Below are 16,958 nucleotides of genomic sequence, written 5' to 3'. Positions count from 1 at the left end.
CCAACAGCTGCTGTAGCTCAAATTGCTTAAAATAGTTAATGGTTCTGATAAAAAGGTGCCAGAATGCACAGTGCATCACAGTTTGTTGCGTAGCCACAGACTGGTCAGGGTGCCCATGTGAACATAAGAACTGGACCAAGGAGCAATGAAAGAAGGTGGCTTGGCCTGATGAATCACGTTTTCTTTCACGTGGATGTCCGGGTGTGTATGCATCACTTACATGGACAACACATGGCACCAGGATGCATCCATGGAGGCCCCACCTCGCAACTTACGCGCTGCTAATGTCTTGGTGCCAGATACCACAGCCCACCTTGTTTTTTGGTTTTCCAATAAGCACATTGGAAAAAGAGTTATAGGCCAGCACAAAACCCCACAATTAGCAGACAAATTATACAGGCTGAGCAAACAAATAGGGAACTGCCACTTTGACTTGACAAAGTATGGTACAAAGCTTTTAGGCCGAAGTCGGCTTCAGGATAGTCCATATATCTCAGGTTCACGGCCTATCTGCAGTAGCAGAGCTGTGGTAGTCCTGTGGTTGTCGAGGGTGTAGGCCGACCTTCCAACTCACAAGGAATACAGCAGGGCAGCTCGGGAGGATGGTTTGGAGTAGCGTGCCAGAGTGCCTATGGTAGAGTGCGGGAAGTTATTGTTAGGCTGTGACAAATCTTCTGTGAAAAGGACAATGTCCCCTGGCTCAAACTCACACAACAGAAGAGGGAGGATGGAGCAGGACCCTTGTACCTCGAGTGGGTCCAGGGTAGTGCAATTTGTGGCTGAGCTATTTGGCCAAACGTGCTGTGAATACTGCATGCGGGGGGTTCAGACCCTGTTCACATGCTTAATTTCAATGGGAGCTATCTACTGCTACAAAGTGGGGTGGAACATTTAGACACAGAGGAAGGAAGGTACAGCTCTGTAGCTGCAGTTTCTCCTTAAGGCAAGTAACTTTTCTTTTTCAACAACCTTCGTGTGCATTGATTTTTTTTTTTTTTGATTTTTTTTTTGTGGGCTTCCTGGAACACTAGAGTAGTCCTTTAATGGAATGCTGCCTAGATTAGAGACAATTAGAAATTAGGTCATTAACAGGTAATAACTTCTGGCCATCTTCCAGCCCTGCAGTGTTCAGTGTGGATGACACAGTCCTTGAAGCTCACTTTGTTCTTGCTACCCTCTCAGAAACAGACCATGCATCATCTCAAAGCCACAGGTAACCGTTTTATCTTAACTGTGCTTTTCATATGGTTTCAACGGGTGTCTTTATTTTTCATTTGCCAATGACGCCAAAGGTCAGCTTTTTGTGTAACACCTGTTTAAGCATCTGTCTGTCTACATCACTAAACAAGTTAGTGTTACTTTCCAACTTTAGTAATGCCGTATGAACATGATATTATGAATTAATTGCAGGTTCTAGTCCAATGAGCCTTTCCACTCAGTTATTTGTGTATATACTGTATATTTTCTGGTAATTGTTGCATACCATGCAATTGTATGGTATAGTTCTTTAGGAGATGGGAGCACTGAATATCCTAATGCATTTTAAAAACTCATGCAACCCAGAATGTATAACCTGTCATAGTTGTAGCTGCATATACAGCCCCCTGACAAAACATTTGCAACTGTGGAAAAGTAATGTGTATGTTCATAACCACAATTAATGAATAAATATCTTTCTCTCCTAAGACTGGTGTTTGCAATCTATATATCTTTCTGTTCTCTTCTTGTGCCCTTTAATCTTTTGACAGTTTCCTGTTATCATTTTTCTTTTTCTTTCAGTTGTCAGTTTTCCAGTTTCAGCCTAACTTACCCCTTTTTTTATGTCACATCCAGACCTCTGCAGCCCACTGATGATGACTTTCAGGGAGATGACATTGATTATATGATTGCCATGGAAACCACACTTGCTGCCTCATCTCCTCCATTTTGTAGTACAACCTACGCCAATTGCCCAGTCTTGAGCCCTGCCCATGAGGAGCCACCTCCACCACTTGAAAATGATGAGGAGCCAGAGAGGGAAATCGATGGAACACCACCTAACAAAAAGGTGATACATTTCAGAATTGTGCTTTTCAATTTCCTTAAATAATGCGATAGTGTGCAGTATTAACAGTTTTAATTTTTGTAACCTAGTGAATAGCATAACAAAAGATGCCATGATTTTCGTGAAATTGAGTACTGCCTGATATGATACAAAACACAGGGATCTTGTGTAAGATCATGCAATGTATTTTAGGCAGGGTTACATTTATTACTTATGTCGTTTTTATTAATTGCCATTATAGTGATATAATTAACTCTTGCAGTACTCTAGGCTACATTTGAGAAGAAAAGCATCCTATGCTCAGTTCCCTTGCTACATGTCTGCTTTGTCAGGGGAAATCTTGGAGTTTAAAATAGAGAGGCCCAAGAACTGAACCCTGAGGGACACCAACAGATACCGGTAGAGGAGATGAGCTACTTCCAGTGAATGAGACCCTAAGGATTAAAACCAGGAATGAGCTGCCATGAATGCCATGAACATGGAGAGTTTGCAGGAGGAGGTGGTTGATCAACCGTGTCTGTTGAATGCTGTTGACAGAAACTGGATTGTAGAGGGTCAAGCATAAAGTTTGAAGATAGGAAATCAGTTAATTATAAGTTAGTTGTTCTAGATGTTTGGATGCTAGTGGCAGAAGTGAAACTGGACGATAGTTTGATGGGATGTTAGGATCCAGGGAAGTTTTCTTTAGAATGGGAGAGATGGCATGTTTGAATGAGGATGGGAATACGCCAGAGGAAAAAGAGAGATTAAAGATGTTGGTTAGGGGAGAGGGATGGGGCAGGTGGTAAGGTTGGAGGAAGAGAGGACCTCAGAAACTTCAGTAGGAGTTACGGGACTGAAGCAGGTGAAGATGGGTTGTGGTGAGTAGGGAGGTTGAGGTATCATGTGATTAACACCTTGGGGGATTGTTATCCCAGATGGTGTCAATTTAGTTTCTAAAGTAGTCCTTTAAGCTCTTAGGCAGAGAAGTTGGAGGGTGAATGAGGTGCTGTGGGACAGTGAAGGATGTTGAAGGTGCAAAATAGTCATTTAGGGTTATGGCAAAGGGAGGAGATTAATGAAATAGTTTTTTGGAAAGATGGAGGGTCGATGTATAGGAACAGAGCATGAGTAATGAGTGAGGCCTTCAGGTGAATGAGACTTCACTCGGCGGTACGTGATCATCATTGGGGGAGACAGGCCAGTGTGAAATACCATGGCTGAGGTGGAATGTGTGGGAGATGGAGCACAATTACAAGAGGAACCATATCTAGGACTGAGGCAAATGTAAGTAAGCTTTTGAGTGTTGAGGTCATATAGGGTTTTGGTAGGTTTGTGTTGGTTTCTTGGGTAGAGGAGGTGTGGGAGGCATATCAAGGGTAAATGTTAGCAGGCTGTGGTCAAACAAACAAACAGAGTGTGAGAACTGAGAACACAAGATTGATTTCATGACCGCCACGGTGCGTGGGGGAAGTAGTCCATTGTATAAAATAGGATGAGAGCGGAGGAGAATGAAAGTGGTTTGGAAGCAGCTGGTGAGGATGGGTCATCAATAGGTTTACTGAAGACCCCTAGGATTAATGGAGGACAGTGGAGGAAAGAAAGTGGGAGAGCCATGCAGCAAAGTAATCGAAGAATCGGGAAGTAGGGCCAGGAGGCCAGTAGACCACTGCAACACGAAAAGCAATTGTGGAGAAAAGACAGTGTACTTTGAAAGATGAGAAGGAGAGAGCAAGAATTGGTGACAGACATTGAAAAGTGCAGTGAGGGAAGGGGAGAAGAGAATGCCAACACCCCCGCCCTGTCTGTGTCCAGGTCTAGGTGTGTGGCTACCAAAAGAGAGAGCAGCAGGAGAGTGTCTGAGGATGCCAACCACGGTTCAGTGAGTGCAAGGAGACTGAGGTGGTTAGAGATGAAAAGAGTTAAAAGTGAATTTATTGCACACAGGGCGTGCATTCCAGAGGGTACATGAGAAAGGATTGCTGGGGTTACAGTGGACTGATTTGAGGTTGGAAGGATTGCCTTATTTCGTGTTAGATTCAGTGTCGCCTGAGCACAGAAGGTGTAGGAAACAAACATAACAAATGGGATTGTGATTTCTTGGGATGTGATGCCTTTATCTGAGAGTGTTTAGTGGTGTGGAGGGTATGAAGAAACGAGAGAATGGCATTTGAGCTGAAGTAGGGTGATGGCAGAATGGAAGAGGAGAGGTGGACTGTTATTTTACTATTCTCTTGTGGTCAGACAGGTTTGCACAGTTTAAATAGGCATCCAAAATTCAAATTTGGCGCCAAAATCGGATGATCCGAGCCGCGCATGCGTTGTAGCACGGACGGATCATCAGTGGAACGCATAACCACCCGGGCTTGCGTTCCACTGTACTGCGCATGCTCCTCCCCCGGACGTCCTTAAACAATCGCTACAGATTCAATCTGTAAACGCGGTGAAGATGCCGCAGCCGAGCTTCCACCCGGGAAGCGAACGGACTGCCTGAGACCCCCATCAGCCACAACCCGTGTGCTGAATGTCTTCCTCGGATCCGGAGACTACCCGTGCTCGTCCCTATGCGGCACGAAAAAGAACTGGCTTACGGGCGCCGGTGAGTGTGGTTATAGGGTAAGGGGGGTTCAGAGTTTAACCCTTTTCTTTAAGTGCTTGTCCCGGGAGAGAGCAAAGCCCGCCGGTACTGCCACTATACGCCGGGAAAAAAAACAGCACTGACCTGAAAGTCCAGGTTGCTTCACAGTCAAATGTTGTGAGTTTAGTAAGTGGGCTGATGATGATCAGATCACTCCTGACCAACTGTTAGTTTAAAAAAAAATCCTGGCTCTTAAATTTTTTAGCTGGCGCCTAGATTCACAACAAATTTGTCAAGCCCTGTAATAATAATAATAGGCAGATAAAGATCTTTCTCAGCTTTTAAAGAGTTTGAAACTATCAAATGAATTCCTGATTGACACGGTGGATGAAGTGGTCAAACTCGCTGCTCGTAACATGGGGCTGTTAACAGTTGCCAGAAGAGCTATCTGGCTTAGATCTTGGAATGCTGACTCCGCATCAAAGTCTTCGTTATGTGAACTGCCATTTGAAAGAAAGAAGCTTTTTGGTTCTCCACTAGAAGAACTGTTAAAACAAATGTCTGACACTAAGAAAGCTCTTCCTCAAGACATCAAGCCTAAGTGGAATCGGAGATACCCCTATAATAGGCAACGATATTCAAGACCTTCGGATAAATCTTCCTTTCGGAAGCATAATAAAGAATCCAGATTTCAATTTAAAACTGCAAGACAAGAAAGGACGAGGAGATTCTGACAAAGTAGGAGGTCGCCTTCAGAGATATCGGGAAACATGGTTCCACACTACCAACAACCCATGGATACGTCAGATAATCTCGGAAGGCTACACCATCACGTTCTCCAAGACCCCAAACGATTATTTCCTGATCTCCTCATACCCGTCAAGAACAAAGAATACGACATTGGGAAAGGCAGCATCAAAACTCCTAAAAAAGGGAGTGATAGAACATGTTCCGAAAAAACATCTATGTCGGGGAGTTTACTCTCGCTTGTTCCTGGTTCCGAAGCCAGACGGCTCCTTTCGTCCAGCTTTGGATCTGAAATCTGTCAATCGACATATTCCATACCAACATTTCCGGATGGAAACCATCTCGTCAGTGACTCACATGATTCACAAAGCAGATTTTATGGCGTCTCTAGACCTCCAGGACGCCTATCTGCACGTGCCGATAGCAGAAAGATCAAGAAGATTTCTCAGATTTGCGATAGAAACAAACAAAGGCTTAAAACATTTCCAATTCAGAGCCTCTCTACCTCCCCGAGGGTCTTCACCAAGATCCTTACTCCTTTAGCAGCGGAGTTGAGATTGAAAGGGATAGCGGTGGTGCCCTATCTGGACGACTGGCTAATAAAAGCGTCTTCGTCGGCAAAGCTTTTAACGGATCTTCAGGACACGATTACTCTCATCAGAAACCACGGTTGGATTCTCAACGTAGCCAAATCAAACTTAATTCCAACTACGGAGATCCGATTTCTAGCTTTTCTGGTGGACTCACTGTCTCTACGTCTGTACTTTCCAGAGGACAAAGCCAAACGTATTCAGCGAAGCATTACTCAGCTACAAACATACCCTCTATGCACCATCCGAAAGGCTATGAGCATCCTGGGATTACTGACATCGACCATTCCTGCGGTAGCCTGGGCGCAAGCGCAAATGAGACCTCTACAATGGTACATTCTATCCCAATGGTCAGGAAGAGACGAACACCTAGACACAAACATTCTTCTGCCTCAGGATGTACTTCAACAACTGGAGTGGTGGAAGGTCAAAATAAACTTAACAAGCGGTCTATCGTTCCAGCCAAAGGAGTGGCTTGTAGTCACCACGGACGCGTCCAAAACTGGTTGGGGAGCACATCTCCAGTTTCGCACAGCCCAAGGACAGTGGTCGACACAGGAGGCACGTCAATCCTCCAATTTCAGGGAGTTGAATGCAGTCTTCAAGGCGCTGACATTCTTCAAACCGTGGATATTGGGCAAACCGGTGAAGATTCAGTCCGACAACGCCACGACAGTAGCATATATCAACAGACAAGGAGGGACGAGAATATCCAGCCTTCAAAACCTCTGTTCAAAAATTATGCGATGGACGCAAGAGAATCTGGAAGCAATTTCGGCGGTCCATATCAGAGGGCGGATGTCACGAACCTGGGGAGCAGGTCTATTAGGAGCCCAGGTGCAGGGGATACGAGGGGCTCTGTCTGTACCCCACGATGCATGAATGGCTTGGGGTAGGTACAGACAGGCGCAGGAATAAACCACAGACAGAAGATCAGGATTAAGAGTTGTATTGTATATGGTGGTACAACAATATTTACAAAGAAAGTCACTCGACAGGAAGCCCACTTGCGGGGCACACGGCAGGAAGCCCACTTGCGGGGCACACGGCAGGAAGCCCACTTGCGGGGCACACGGCAGGAAGCCCACTCGCGGGGCACACGGCTGGAAGCCCACTCGCGGGGCACACGGCTGGAAGCCCACTCGCGGGGCACACGGCTGGAAGCCCACTCGCGGGGCACACGGCTGGAAGCCCACTTAGTGGTGCGCTGGCCGCAACTCAGGAATAAATCAGGAAGCAAAGCAGGAATAAATCAGGAAGCAAAGCAGGAACAAATCAGGAAGCAAAGCAGGAACAAATCAAGAAGCAAAGCATGTGGTCCTCAAACATTAATGTCAAGGCCCAGACTGCAGGGCTGGGCAGGTTTATGAAGGCTGTCTTGATCATGGAATCAACTGCAGCTGGACCTGATAATGAGTCAGAGTTCTTATTTACCTAAGAACTTGGAGGAAATTTCTAGAATGGTGTCATGACGTTCAAGCTTCACCTCCCTCCATGCCGGTCATCCTGCACTTTTTAAATCAAGGATTTGAAGCAGGCCTCAAGGTGGCAACGCTTAAAGGTCAGATTTCTGCTCTCAGCCATTTTTTACTTTAGCATCAAATCGTTTCATTCGGAGATTTGTGAAGGCCATCATGATTAAAAGACCCCGGTTAGATCCTTTTTTCCACCATGGGATCTCACCTTAGTTCTCAAAGCTATGTGTTCTGCGCCATTTGAACCTCTTCAAGAAGTCTCCATTAAGTTCCTCTCCTTAAAAACAGCGTTTTTGGTTGCTATCACATCTGCACGTCGTATTGGGGAACTCCAGGCTCTCTCGGCCTCGGAAGATTTTCTCATTTTTCATCAGGACAAAGGGTAGTTCTGTATCCCAGGCCATCCTTCCTTCCAAAGGTGTTGTCACAAGCTAATATTAATCAACCTATAGTCCTTCCAACGTTTTACCCGAATCCTACATCATCACTAGAAAAGGACTGGCACACGCTGGATGTTAAGAGGGCTCTTTCTGTTTATTTGCAGCGCACTTCTGCCTTTCGTTCATCTGATCATCTCTTTCTTCAGTTCCATGGCAGGTCTGCAGGCCGCGCAGTGTCAAAATCTACGTTAGCCAGATGGCTCACGGACGCCATCCGTCTGGCCTATGAATCCTGTGATATGGCTCTTCCGTCCCAAATTAAGGCACATTCCACGAGATCCATGGCGGTTTCCTGGGCTTCCAGATCATCAGTCTCTCCGGAAGAGATTTGCAGGGCGGCTACTTGGTCCTCCTGGAATACTTTCATTAGACATTACAGACTGGACATTTCCTCTGCCTCAGAAGCGGAGTTTGGGCGGCAGGTTCTTCACACCGTTAATCGCTAACTCCCTCCCTTTTTTGTTTTGGGGGATCTTGGTATATCCCGCCGGTACTGCCACTATACGCCGGGAAAAACAGTAATTTTTACTTACCGTAAATTCTCTTTTCCCAAGTATAGTGGCAGTACGTGTTTCCCTCCCAAGTTGTGTTAATAAAGTACGTTTTTTTTTTGCTACTGAATGGTCCTCTTGTTATTAACTGGCTTACGGGCGCCGGTGAGTGTGGTTATAGGGTAAGGGGGGGCGGAGTTTAACCCTTTTCTTTAAGTGCTTGTCCCGGGAGAGAGCAAAGCCCGCCGGTACTGCCACTATACTTGGGAAAAGAGAATTTACGGTAAGTAAAAATTACTGTTTTTTTTTTTATTATTTTTTTAACTCTTTCAATGCTGATGTTCCATTGGAGCACAGCATTGACTGATATTTAGTCCCCACAAGCTTAACACCTGCAATGCCACAAATGTGTCATACATAATTGTGGCATTGAAGGGGTTAACGGTGCACTGTCGCTCTCATGGAACGATCGGGCAGCAGGGGAGGGTTGGGGCTGGTCTCCACACTCATGTGGATACCGAAGAACCCTCTCCCCTGTCCCTGAAGCTGCCTCTGGCAGCTGGGACGCAATTGCTGGTTTATAGACCAGCCATTGCAGGGGGGAGTCTCTTTGATGACTGCTGTAGGCTTCCATGCCTACAGAAGTCATCAAAGGGCTTGTGGGGGCTTGTTTTTGCTGTTGCTGGTCTGCAGCTGGGTGGGGGTTAACGCTGCACTGTCGCTCTCATGCAGCTGGGGGGGGGGGTTAACGCTGCACTGTCGCTCTCATGGAGCGATCAGGCAGCTGGGGGGTGTTGGGTCAGGTCCTAGTCAACACACAACCCCCTTCCCTGAAGCTGCCTGTGGCAGCTGAAAACACGATTGCTGGTTTTCCTGCAACTGCGTTTTCAGCCTACAGGATCACTCCATGGGAGTGATCACAGGCTCGGGGGCGGGCTCGGAGTAGCTGTGCTGGTCTGCCCAGACTCCTGGGCAGACAGCAGCGCCCCCGCGTGGTGACACGGGGGCAATTTTTTGTGGATGTAAACAAAATTCTCTGTCGCCATGGCGCCCTGGGATTTGTCGAGCCCTGTATTATTATTACCTTTTCTATAGCGCCAACAATTTATGCAGCACTTAATACAATACATGTATTCAAGGGGTATGACAAGATGAGAATTGACAGAATAAGACAAACCGATACATTAGGTGGAGAGAGCCCTACTCGCAAGCTTACAATCTTGAGGGAATGGGGTGACAAACATAAGGCACAGAGAGTGAGAGGTAGGTTACCTGCTGCCTGCAAGAGTAAATGGTATGCGGTTCCTGCTGTTTCCACCAGTTTAACTCCAGTATCTCCTAACTGGCCACTTGTGATGAGGCCACAATATCTACATTTCCAAGCAAGTTTGTTTTCAAGTAAGTGAATGTATAGGGCTACCTCACAAGTGGTCAGACAAGGTGGTTGCTTATAGGATGCGGATGTTTCATATCTTCTCTTAACAACTGCAATTAAGCTACACAAGAGGGCACCGAAGTTAACCCTTTGAAATCAGCGGGGTTTGGAGACAGGCAGGATAGAGACATATCAGGAAAAAACCAAGGGGTTATAGCAGGAGATGAAGGGTTCGGGGGTGGAACAGATGTAATATATGATCATACCTGTAAGAAGGAGACCTGGTGTATGTTAATGATTGCAGGTGAATAGTTGGATGAAAACATGAAGACGTAACTGGTAGCCATGAGATGAAGCTTGTCAGTATTAATACATGTGAATCTGTTACGGACTAATTTTTCTTAGAGAAACTTTACCTTTATCTTTATGCCAAGCATTTCAACAACATTTCTACATTTACAAAGTCCATCTTTTTAGCCCTCACTTTTAACACTATATTATCCATTTGTTTCAGTTTCGTTCCCTTTTCTTTGGGTCTGTTCTTGCAAGATCCGATCAGACAAATCAAGTTGTTCTAGCTGAGGACAGTGACGGAGAGTCCTAATAGAGAAGTGGTTCCAAGTTGAATGCACTGCCCATAAATTGAGTTTCCTGAATTATTCCACTTGTTGCTCTGGCCTTGATATCATACATAACTGCTCCTTTTTGCTTTGGTGCTGCACATGAAGAGATGGTATGTTTTAAAGAAAGTGTATATATGTGAAAGTGTATATATTATTTTTTGACTTTTTTTTTCTTACGTAAAAATTTAAATCTCACATGTATTATCATTATGTATATGTCACAGCTGTACTGTGCTAGTGAAGTGGTGGTGTTAAATACTAGGCCCAGTTCTATGGAATGGAATTTTAAACTCTCTACATATGTAAACTCAGAAATGTACATTGTTGGACATTGCACAAACAATGACCGCAGTATGGCATTGTGCAACAGCAGGGAATACCCTCATCTACGTAAGAGACATGGAGGAAACATTCATTTCACAAGCAATTATTTGTCCCTTACTGTGAAATAAAATGGGATTGTTTAACTCCTTAATGACCAGGCTGATTTATTATGTTTATACCCTTTGTGGCTGTTTTGATCTTTTTGCACTGCTCATGTTTAACTGTAATTTTCTTCTCTCTCGTTTAGTGTACTCACACAAGTTATATATTGTTTTTATTTTTTCAGAACAAGAAGGGCTTTCTTTAGCTATAATTTTTTGATCATATCCAATTTCTTATATTAAAAAAATGGTGAAAAATTGAAAAAAAGCACCCGCTTTTATTTAAAAAATATTTTACTCCTCTACAGAAGCTAATAAAAAAAAAACTGCTAAATAGGTTCTACTATTTGTATTGAGTTTAGAAATACCCAATGTTTTTTTTTCTTGCAAGTCATAGTGCAATAAGTACAGTAGCATTTTGCTATTTCAAATATTTTTCAATCCTATCTCCATGTGCTATCTGGGACATCTTTGAAGCTGACCAATTCAATTTACCTCCCATGAAACCATATATTTCTTAAAACTAGACACCCCAGGGTATTTCAAATGGTGGTACTTTAACCCTCTTCACGCACTAATTTTACCACCAGCTTTTGACGTTTGTGGTAGACTTTTTTTTTTTTTTTAACACGCATTAGGTATGAATTTTTCGCTCCTGGTATGTGGCCAAATGGTGGTGGATTTTTCAATTTAGAATTTACCATCTGGTCAACCTGCCTCCCATGTCCTATTTGAAACATTTTTCAACCTGGCCAATTTGATTTATCCCACCAACCCATATATTTTGAAAACTAGACACTCCAGGGTATTTAAATTATTGGTATTTTATCCACACAGTAATTCTACTACAATCCTTTGTCAAAGATTGTAGTAATTTGTTTTGTGTTTCCCCCCCCCCCACACACACACACACATTGTACTAATGGGTCCAACTACATTAATGTCTATGCATTTAGAATGCAATGTCATAAATGCAAATTTGTTATTGTCGTTCATTTAGAATGCATTAATAGTTTTTATTGTTTTGTTCAGATTCATATTACTGTCATGCTGCTCGTCTGTGTTTATGCTTTCTTTTTTTCAATAAAAGTTGCTTTCTTTATCTAGAAATGAATTGTAACTATTGTTTGCATTATACTGATATACCGTATTGGCCCGATTCTAGGCCGCACCCTTAAAGTTTGGTGCTATATTAAAGAAAAATTTATTTTTAAAGAACAGTGGAATGGTAAAACTGTATTTTATCTAATGAACAGGAATACATTTTTGGTAACTATTATGCAGTCAGCATAAGTTTTAAATACAAACAGAAATTTGGAAAACCAATAGCCATTTTAAGGTCCTCTTTCAGTTCATAAAGCACCTTACTTATAGATATGCCACTCTGCTCCCCTGATATGACACTACCTCCTGATATGCTTTATGCCCCCCTGACATACCAATGCATCCTCAGACTCCCTGGTGTCTAACGGGGGCAGCCGGTGGACGTCTGCCCGATCACGTAGGGGATCTGGGTCCTAACCCTGCTGCAGGCTAAATGAAAGAAGAAAAAAAAAACACATTCCCAGCGTCTGGAACAGCGTCTCGGGCGATACAAATCGCACATCCCTACACTGAACCCAGATTATAGGCCGCACCCCCACTTTAAGTGCCAATTAGGCCAATACTGTATAAAGGCTATACCTTTAAATCAATACATGTAATAGAACTAGGTTTGTAATTTAGAGTTTGACACATCACCTAACCCTTGACACAGAGACAAAGCACGCAACAGGAAGTAGACCTGGACTACAGCGGAAAGTTTGTGTTTGTTTTCCAGGTTGTCATTGACACAAGAAATAAACGCGTAGAAGAAGTTTAATCAAAGGAGAACTGTAGTGGAGGGGGGGTTCTTTTAATCCTTTGAACATCAGAGCTGCTGTAAAACTCATCTGCTCAATTACTCACATGTACCAAAGTAGCTTTGAACGTAATTACCATTATGCAGCAGCCAGGGAATATTTTTTTGTATAAGGTGTTTAACAGAAAAATATTCCTGCACGTATTTATAATATTAAACTTCCACCCATATTGACAACAATTACTGCCCTCTGCACCAACTTTGCACCCAATACATTTACACTGCACTTATAATGAAATAAATGGCTTGCCATTCCACCCACATGAATGTCCACTGCACTTATAATGAAAAAAATACCTTTGCGCCCACATACATTTTCACTGCACCCACAATGGGGAAAAAAATATTTGCCATTGGACCCATATAAATTTCCACTGCACCCATAATGAGAAAAAAAATGCCTTTGCACTAGGGATGCACCGATATATCGGTGGCGAAGTATATTGGCTGAAAAGGACATTATCGGCAAAATTCTGAAACAAAGAAAAATGTCATAAAATAATAGTCTGCAGGGGCCAGGCTGCTTACCTGTGCGTTGCTCGCACAGTGTACGAGCAGCGTCTCTTGTACTGGCCAGGAAAAGCAGGAACTCAGCAGAGTCACGTGAATGGACGTCACATGACTCCCTTCCTTATTCCCCTGGGGGCAGGACAAGAGAAGTTGCTCGGACAGCCGGGCCCAGCAGAAGTCTGCGAGTGAGAGATCTGGAGTTCAGGTTAGGAGGTGGGAGAGGGTGTATGAGCAAGTATGCATGATTAAGGGAGTGAATGAGTGTGAATGTGTGTGTGTGTGATAGCATGGCATAGGGAGCCTGTAATCACACTCCTATCATGCCCAGGTTCTGGCATGTACTGGCTGCCTGGGCATGATAGGAGTGTGATTGCTGTTAGCAATTATATGTATGATTTTTTGGTCGACTTTTGGTGTGTTAACCACACTTTTATTAAAAGTAAGTAACCAAAATCGGACAGAAAAATTCAATAACAATATTAATATATATATGATTAACAGTAATCACACTTTCATGCCCAGGCAACCAGTACATGCTAGAACAGGGGCGTCCAACATGCAGCCCGCGTAAGATCGGCAGCCAGGGCAACCGATCTTACGCGAGCCGCACCTCGAGCCCTGCTACAACAAGAGCCCTGCTACTTATCTGTGGGAGGGTCTTTTGTACTGCACAGAGAAAGCGGAACCCAGCAGAGTTCACGTGACATCACATGACTCTGCTCCAGTCCTGCTTCCTCTATTCAGTACCAGAGAACGCAGAGGGAGGCCATGCCCCCTGCTGACGTCTGTGAGCGGCATCGAGGAGCTGCAGTGCAGGTAAGGGGGTGGGGAGGGTGTTTGAATGAGTATGTGTGATTGAGGGAATGAATCTGTGAATGAATCAGTATATGAATGAATGAGTGTGTGTGTGATAGCATGGATGTGTAAGTGCTGTAACCTAGGCATGATGGGACTGTGATTGCAGTTAGCAATCACACTCCTATCATGCCAAGTCAGCCAGCACATGCTGAAACCTGGCTAGCTGCCCCCCTTGTGTATTGATGCTGCCAGCAGTATGGGGTCTGCACATCACTTACAGCCACCCTGTACCAGCATGTACTGGCTGACTTGGCAGTACATGGCTGATTGCTAACAGCAATCACAGCAAGCACAGTCACATCATGCCTAGGTACCAGCATTTACTGGTTGCCTGGGTATGATAGGAGTGTGATTGCTGTTAGCAATCACACTCCTATCATGACAAGTCTTATTGCCAATTTTTTTTGGTCCAATTGTTGTGTGTTACCTATGTGTTACCTTTTATTAAAAATGTGAGTTTTTATTACCGTATTTGCTCGATTATAAGACGAGGTTTTTTTCAGAGCAACTGCTCTGAAAAATACCCCTCGTCTTATAATCGGGGTCGTCTTATAATTAGACCTCAAATAGGTCTGACTATGAGACGACTAAGATCCAGATCCCCCGCAGCTGCAGGGGACCTGTATCCTCCTGTGTCGCCCCCCCCCCGCCCCACTTACCGGTACTTCTGAGTCCCCGGTGTGTAGCTGGGGCAGCGCGTAGATGTCTACGCGATTCACGTAGACAACTTCCGCTGCAGCAGGAAGGAGGTGTGGCTAGCAGCGGGGGTTGTCTGCGTCCATCGCGCAGACCTTCCCCGGCTTTCAGAGATCAGAGTTCCCCGCACCGGTGCCTAATTTGTGAAATAAATATTCTTGCCAACATTTTTTTTTGTGTGTGAGGGGTGCCACATATAGGATCTGCCCAGGTGACAAATACTCTAGGTATGCCTAATTGGAGTTGCATTTCTGAGACATTTTTCTTATTAAAGTAACACGGATTGGCTGCGAGGCTAGTTTTCATGCCCGGTGTTTCAAAGACCATAGGGAATCAGCTGTTATCCAAAAAAAATGGCCCCAATGGGGAGAAGGGCTGGGTGATCGAGGACGGGGCGTTGCCATCATCTATGTTATTTATTCTGTTTTTTTTTTTTGTTTTGTTTTTTTTTTTTTTAAAGAAAATAAGTCTTGTAAGCAGAGAATTGGCTGTTCTCCATAACTAGACTAAAGTCCGTTCCCCAACCTTTCCACAACATTTACTGCTACCCTCTTGTTTCTACAAACAATGTTTAAAAGTTAATGATTGCTTCTCTTCATATCAAACAGCAAACACACGGACCTTGTGGTACCACTTACAGAAATGTAACACCTAGCTTAACTGCATGTCTCATTATTACGCCTCGCATTGTATTTTACCTTGTGCCCACAAAGCAATCACAGTATCTGACTACACCCTTCTCATGGATTTCTCTTGCTGTATTTTTGTACAACCTTATTGAGTGTTAGCGTTCACTCTTTTCTGCATGGTGGAATCTCTTGAGCGTCTCCCTCATTTATTTAGCTTATAGTATAAAGGGCTGCCTGTCTCATGTTGATTGAGCCCACTGACAAACATTTGTTGGATGCTTGAAGGAGAATTGAGTACCTGAGACAAAATGTCAGTAGTTCTAGTGTATTTTATATTATGAACTATACGTTACTTACCAACTTGTTACCAATTTAAAGACTATATCTCTGTCTACCAAAAGAATCTACCCTCATGGTTTTTCGCAAATATTCTAGTTAGTTTATTTTTTTTGCATTATTGGAAACAATTCTGTAAAGGCTCTTTGTACGGTGTATAGCTCTGCTGAATATTCACAAAATAAAACAATACAAGAAACTCCGTGTTGGGTATTTTATAATTTGGTGCTGAAACCTAGGAATAACACGTTGTGACGTGAGGCCCTGTACCCTAACTGGGTACCTCCGACTGGGTACCTCCGTCAATAGCTGCTTCCTAGCTCTTACAGGGATTGTCCGGAGCTTGGAAGACACTGACCCCGGCTTAAAACAGCCTCCTGGATGGCCACCTGTCATAGTGACCCTCGAATCTGTTGCCGCAATTCCTGGTATTGTTCTGTAGGCAGAGCAGTGGTGTAGTAGGAGAGGATGCCCCTGGAATTCTGATGTCACATTCATATTGCCATCTAGGCGTCCGAAGTCTGCCGTCCTGTCGGTCAATCCCGGTAGAAAGAAAACATCCCACCACTTGCTACCAACGTGGCGGGACGCCCTGTACCCTAACTGGGTACGTCCGTCAATAGCTGATTCCTAGCTCTTACACGGACTGTATATGGGTACACTCCAAAGCACCAACTGTCCAGTCACCCAAATCACTAGCCGAAGCTTAATGCAGGGTGAAGTACGAGAACTGTTTATTCAGAGTCACACACAGGGTTTTTATTACAGACATAAATGTATTTTCCACATGGTGGAATACAATGGGGGGAGGGATGGGGAAAGACTGATTTAAACAACATCTTAGTGCGCCATGGGGAGGTCAGGCATTAAACAGATTAATTGAAACAATAACTTGTCTGCCAGACATAATCCCCTCAGCAAGTGATAAGACAATATACTTCTGGGGGTAGCTGAAAACAGGGGGTGACACAGGGAAAAGTTATGACATACAATAAATAATTGCGTCAAATAAACGTCATCAGTGTTGACAAAGTACAGGACCAATCCCAAATCAATATCAGCGCTCCACAGTCCTCAGAGTCGCTAATATTTAGGAAATATGGTTTAACCTGTACCGGGGAAAAATCAGTAGAAACTGACCCCCTGTACCTACACACAGAAGTCTTTACAAGGCCAGGGCCCATAGTCAATACGGAGGAGGCTGGCTCTCAGGCCTCTCCAGGGGCCCCGGTGATGGAGGGTTCCATCACACACGTCATTGC

General features: G+C 44.2%; 1 protein-coding gene across 1 annotated transcript in view; it reads left to right on the top strand.

Annotated features, from left to right (window-relative positions):
• Positions 1-10,812, top strand: part of RAD9A (RAD9 checkpoint clamp component A) — a 29,307-nt gene extending 18,495 nt beyond the window's left edge. The window contains exons 10-12 of the mRNA XM_053450779.1: positions 1,118-1,213; positions 1,834-2,047; positions 10,234-10,812. Coding sequence (XP_053306754.1) covers positions 1,118-1,213; positions 1,834-2,047; positions 10,234-10,323 — 400 coding nt within the window. The 3' untranslated portion in view covers positions 10,324-10,812. The remainder of the gene's footprint in view (positions 1-1,117; positions 1,214-1,833; positions 2,048-10,233) is intronic.
• Positions 10,813-16,958: the final 6,146 nt, after the last annotated feature.

This window comes from Spea bombifrons, chromosome 11 (genome assembly GCF_027358695.1).
Source record: "Spea bombifrons isolate aSpeBom1 chromosome 11, aSpeBom1.2.pri, whole genome shotgun sequence".
NCBI lineage: Eukaryota > Metazoa > Chordata > Amphibia > Anura > Pelobatidae > Spea > Spea bombifrons.
This window is presented reverse-complemented; position numbering and strand designations above follow the sequence as displayed.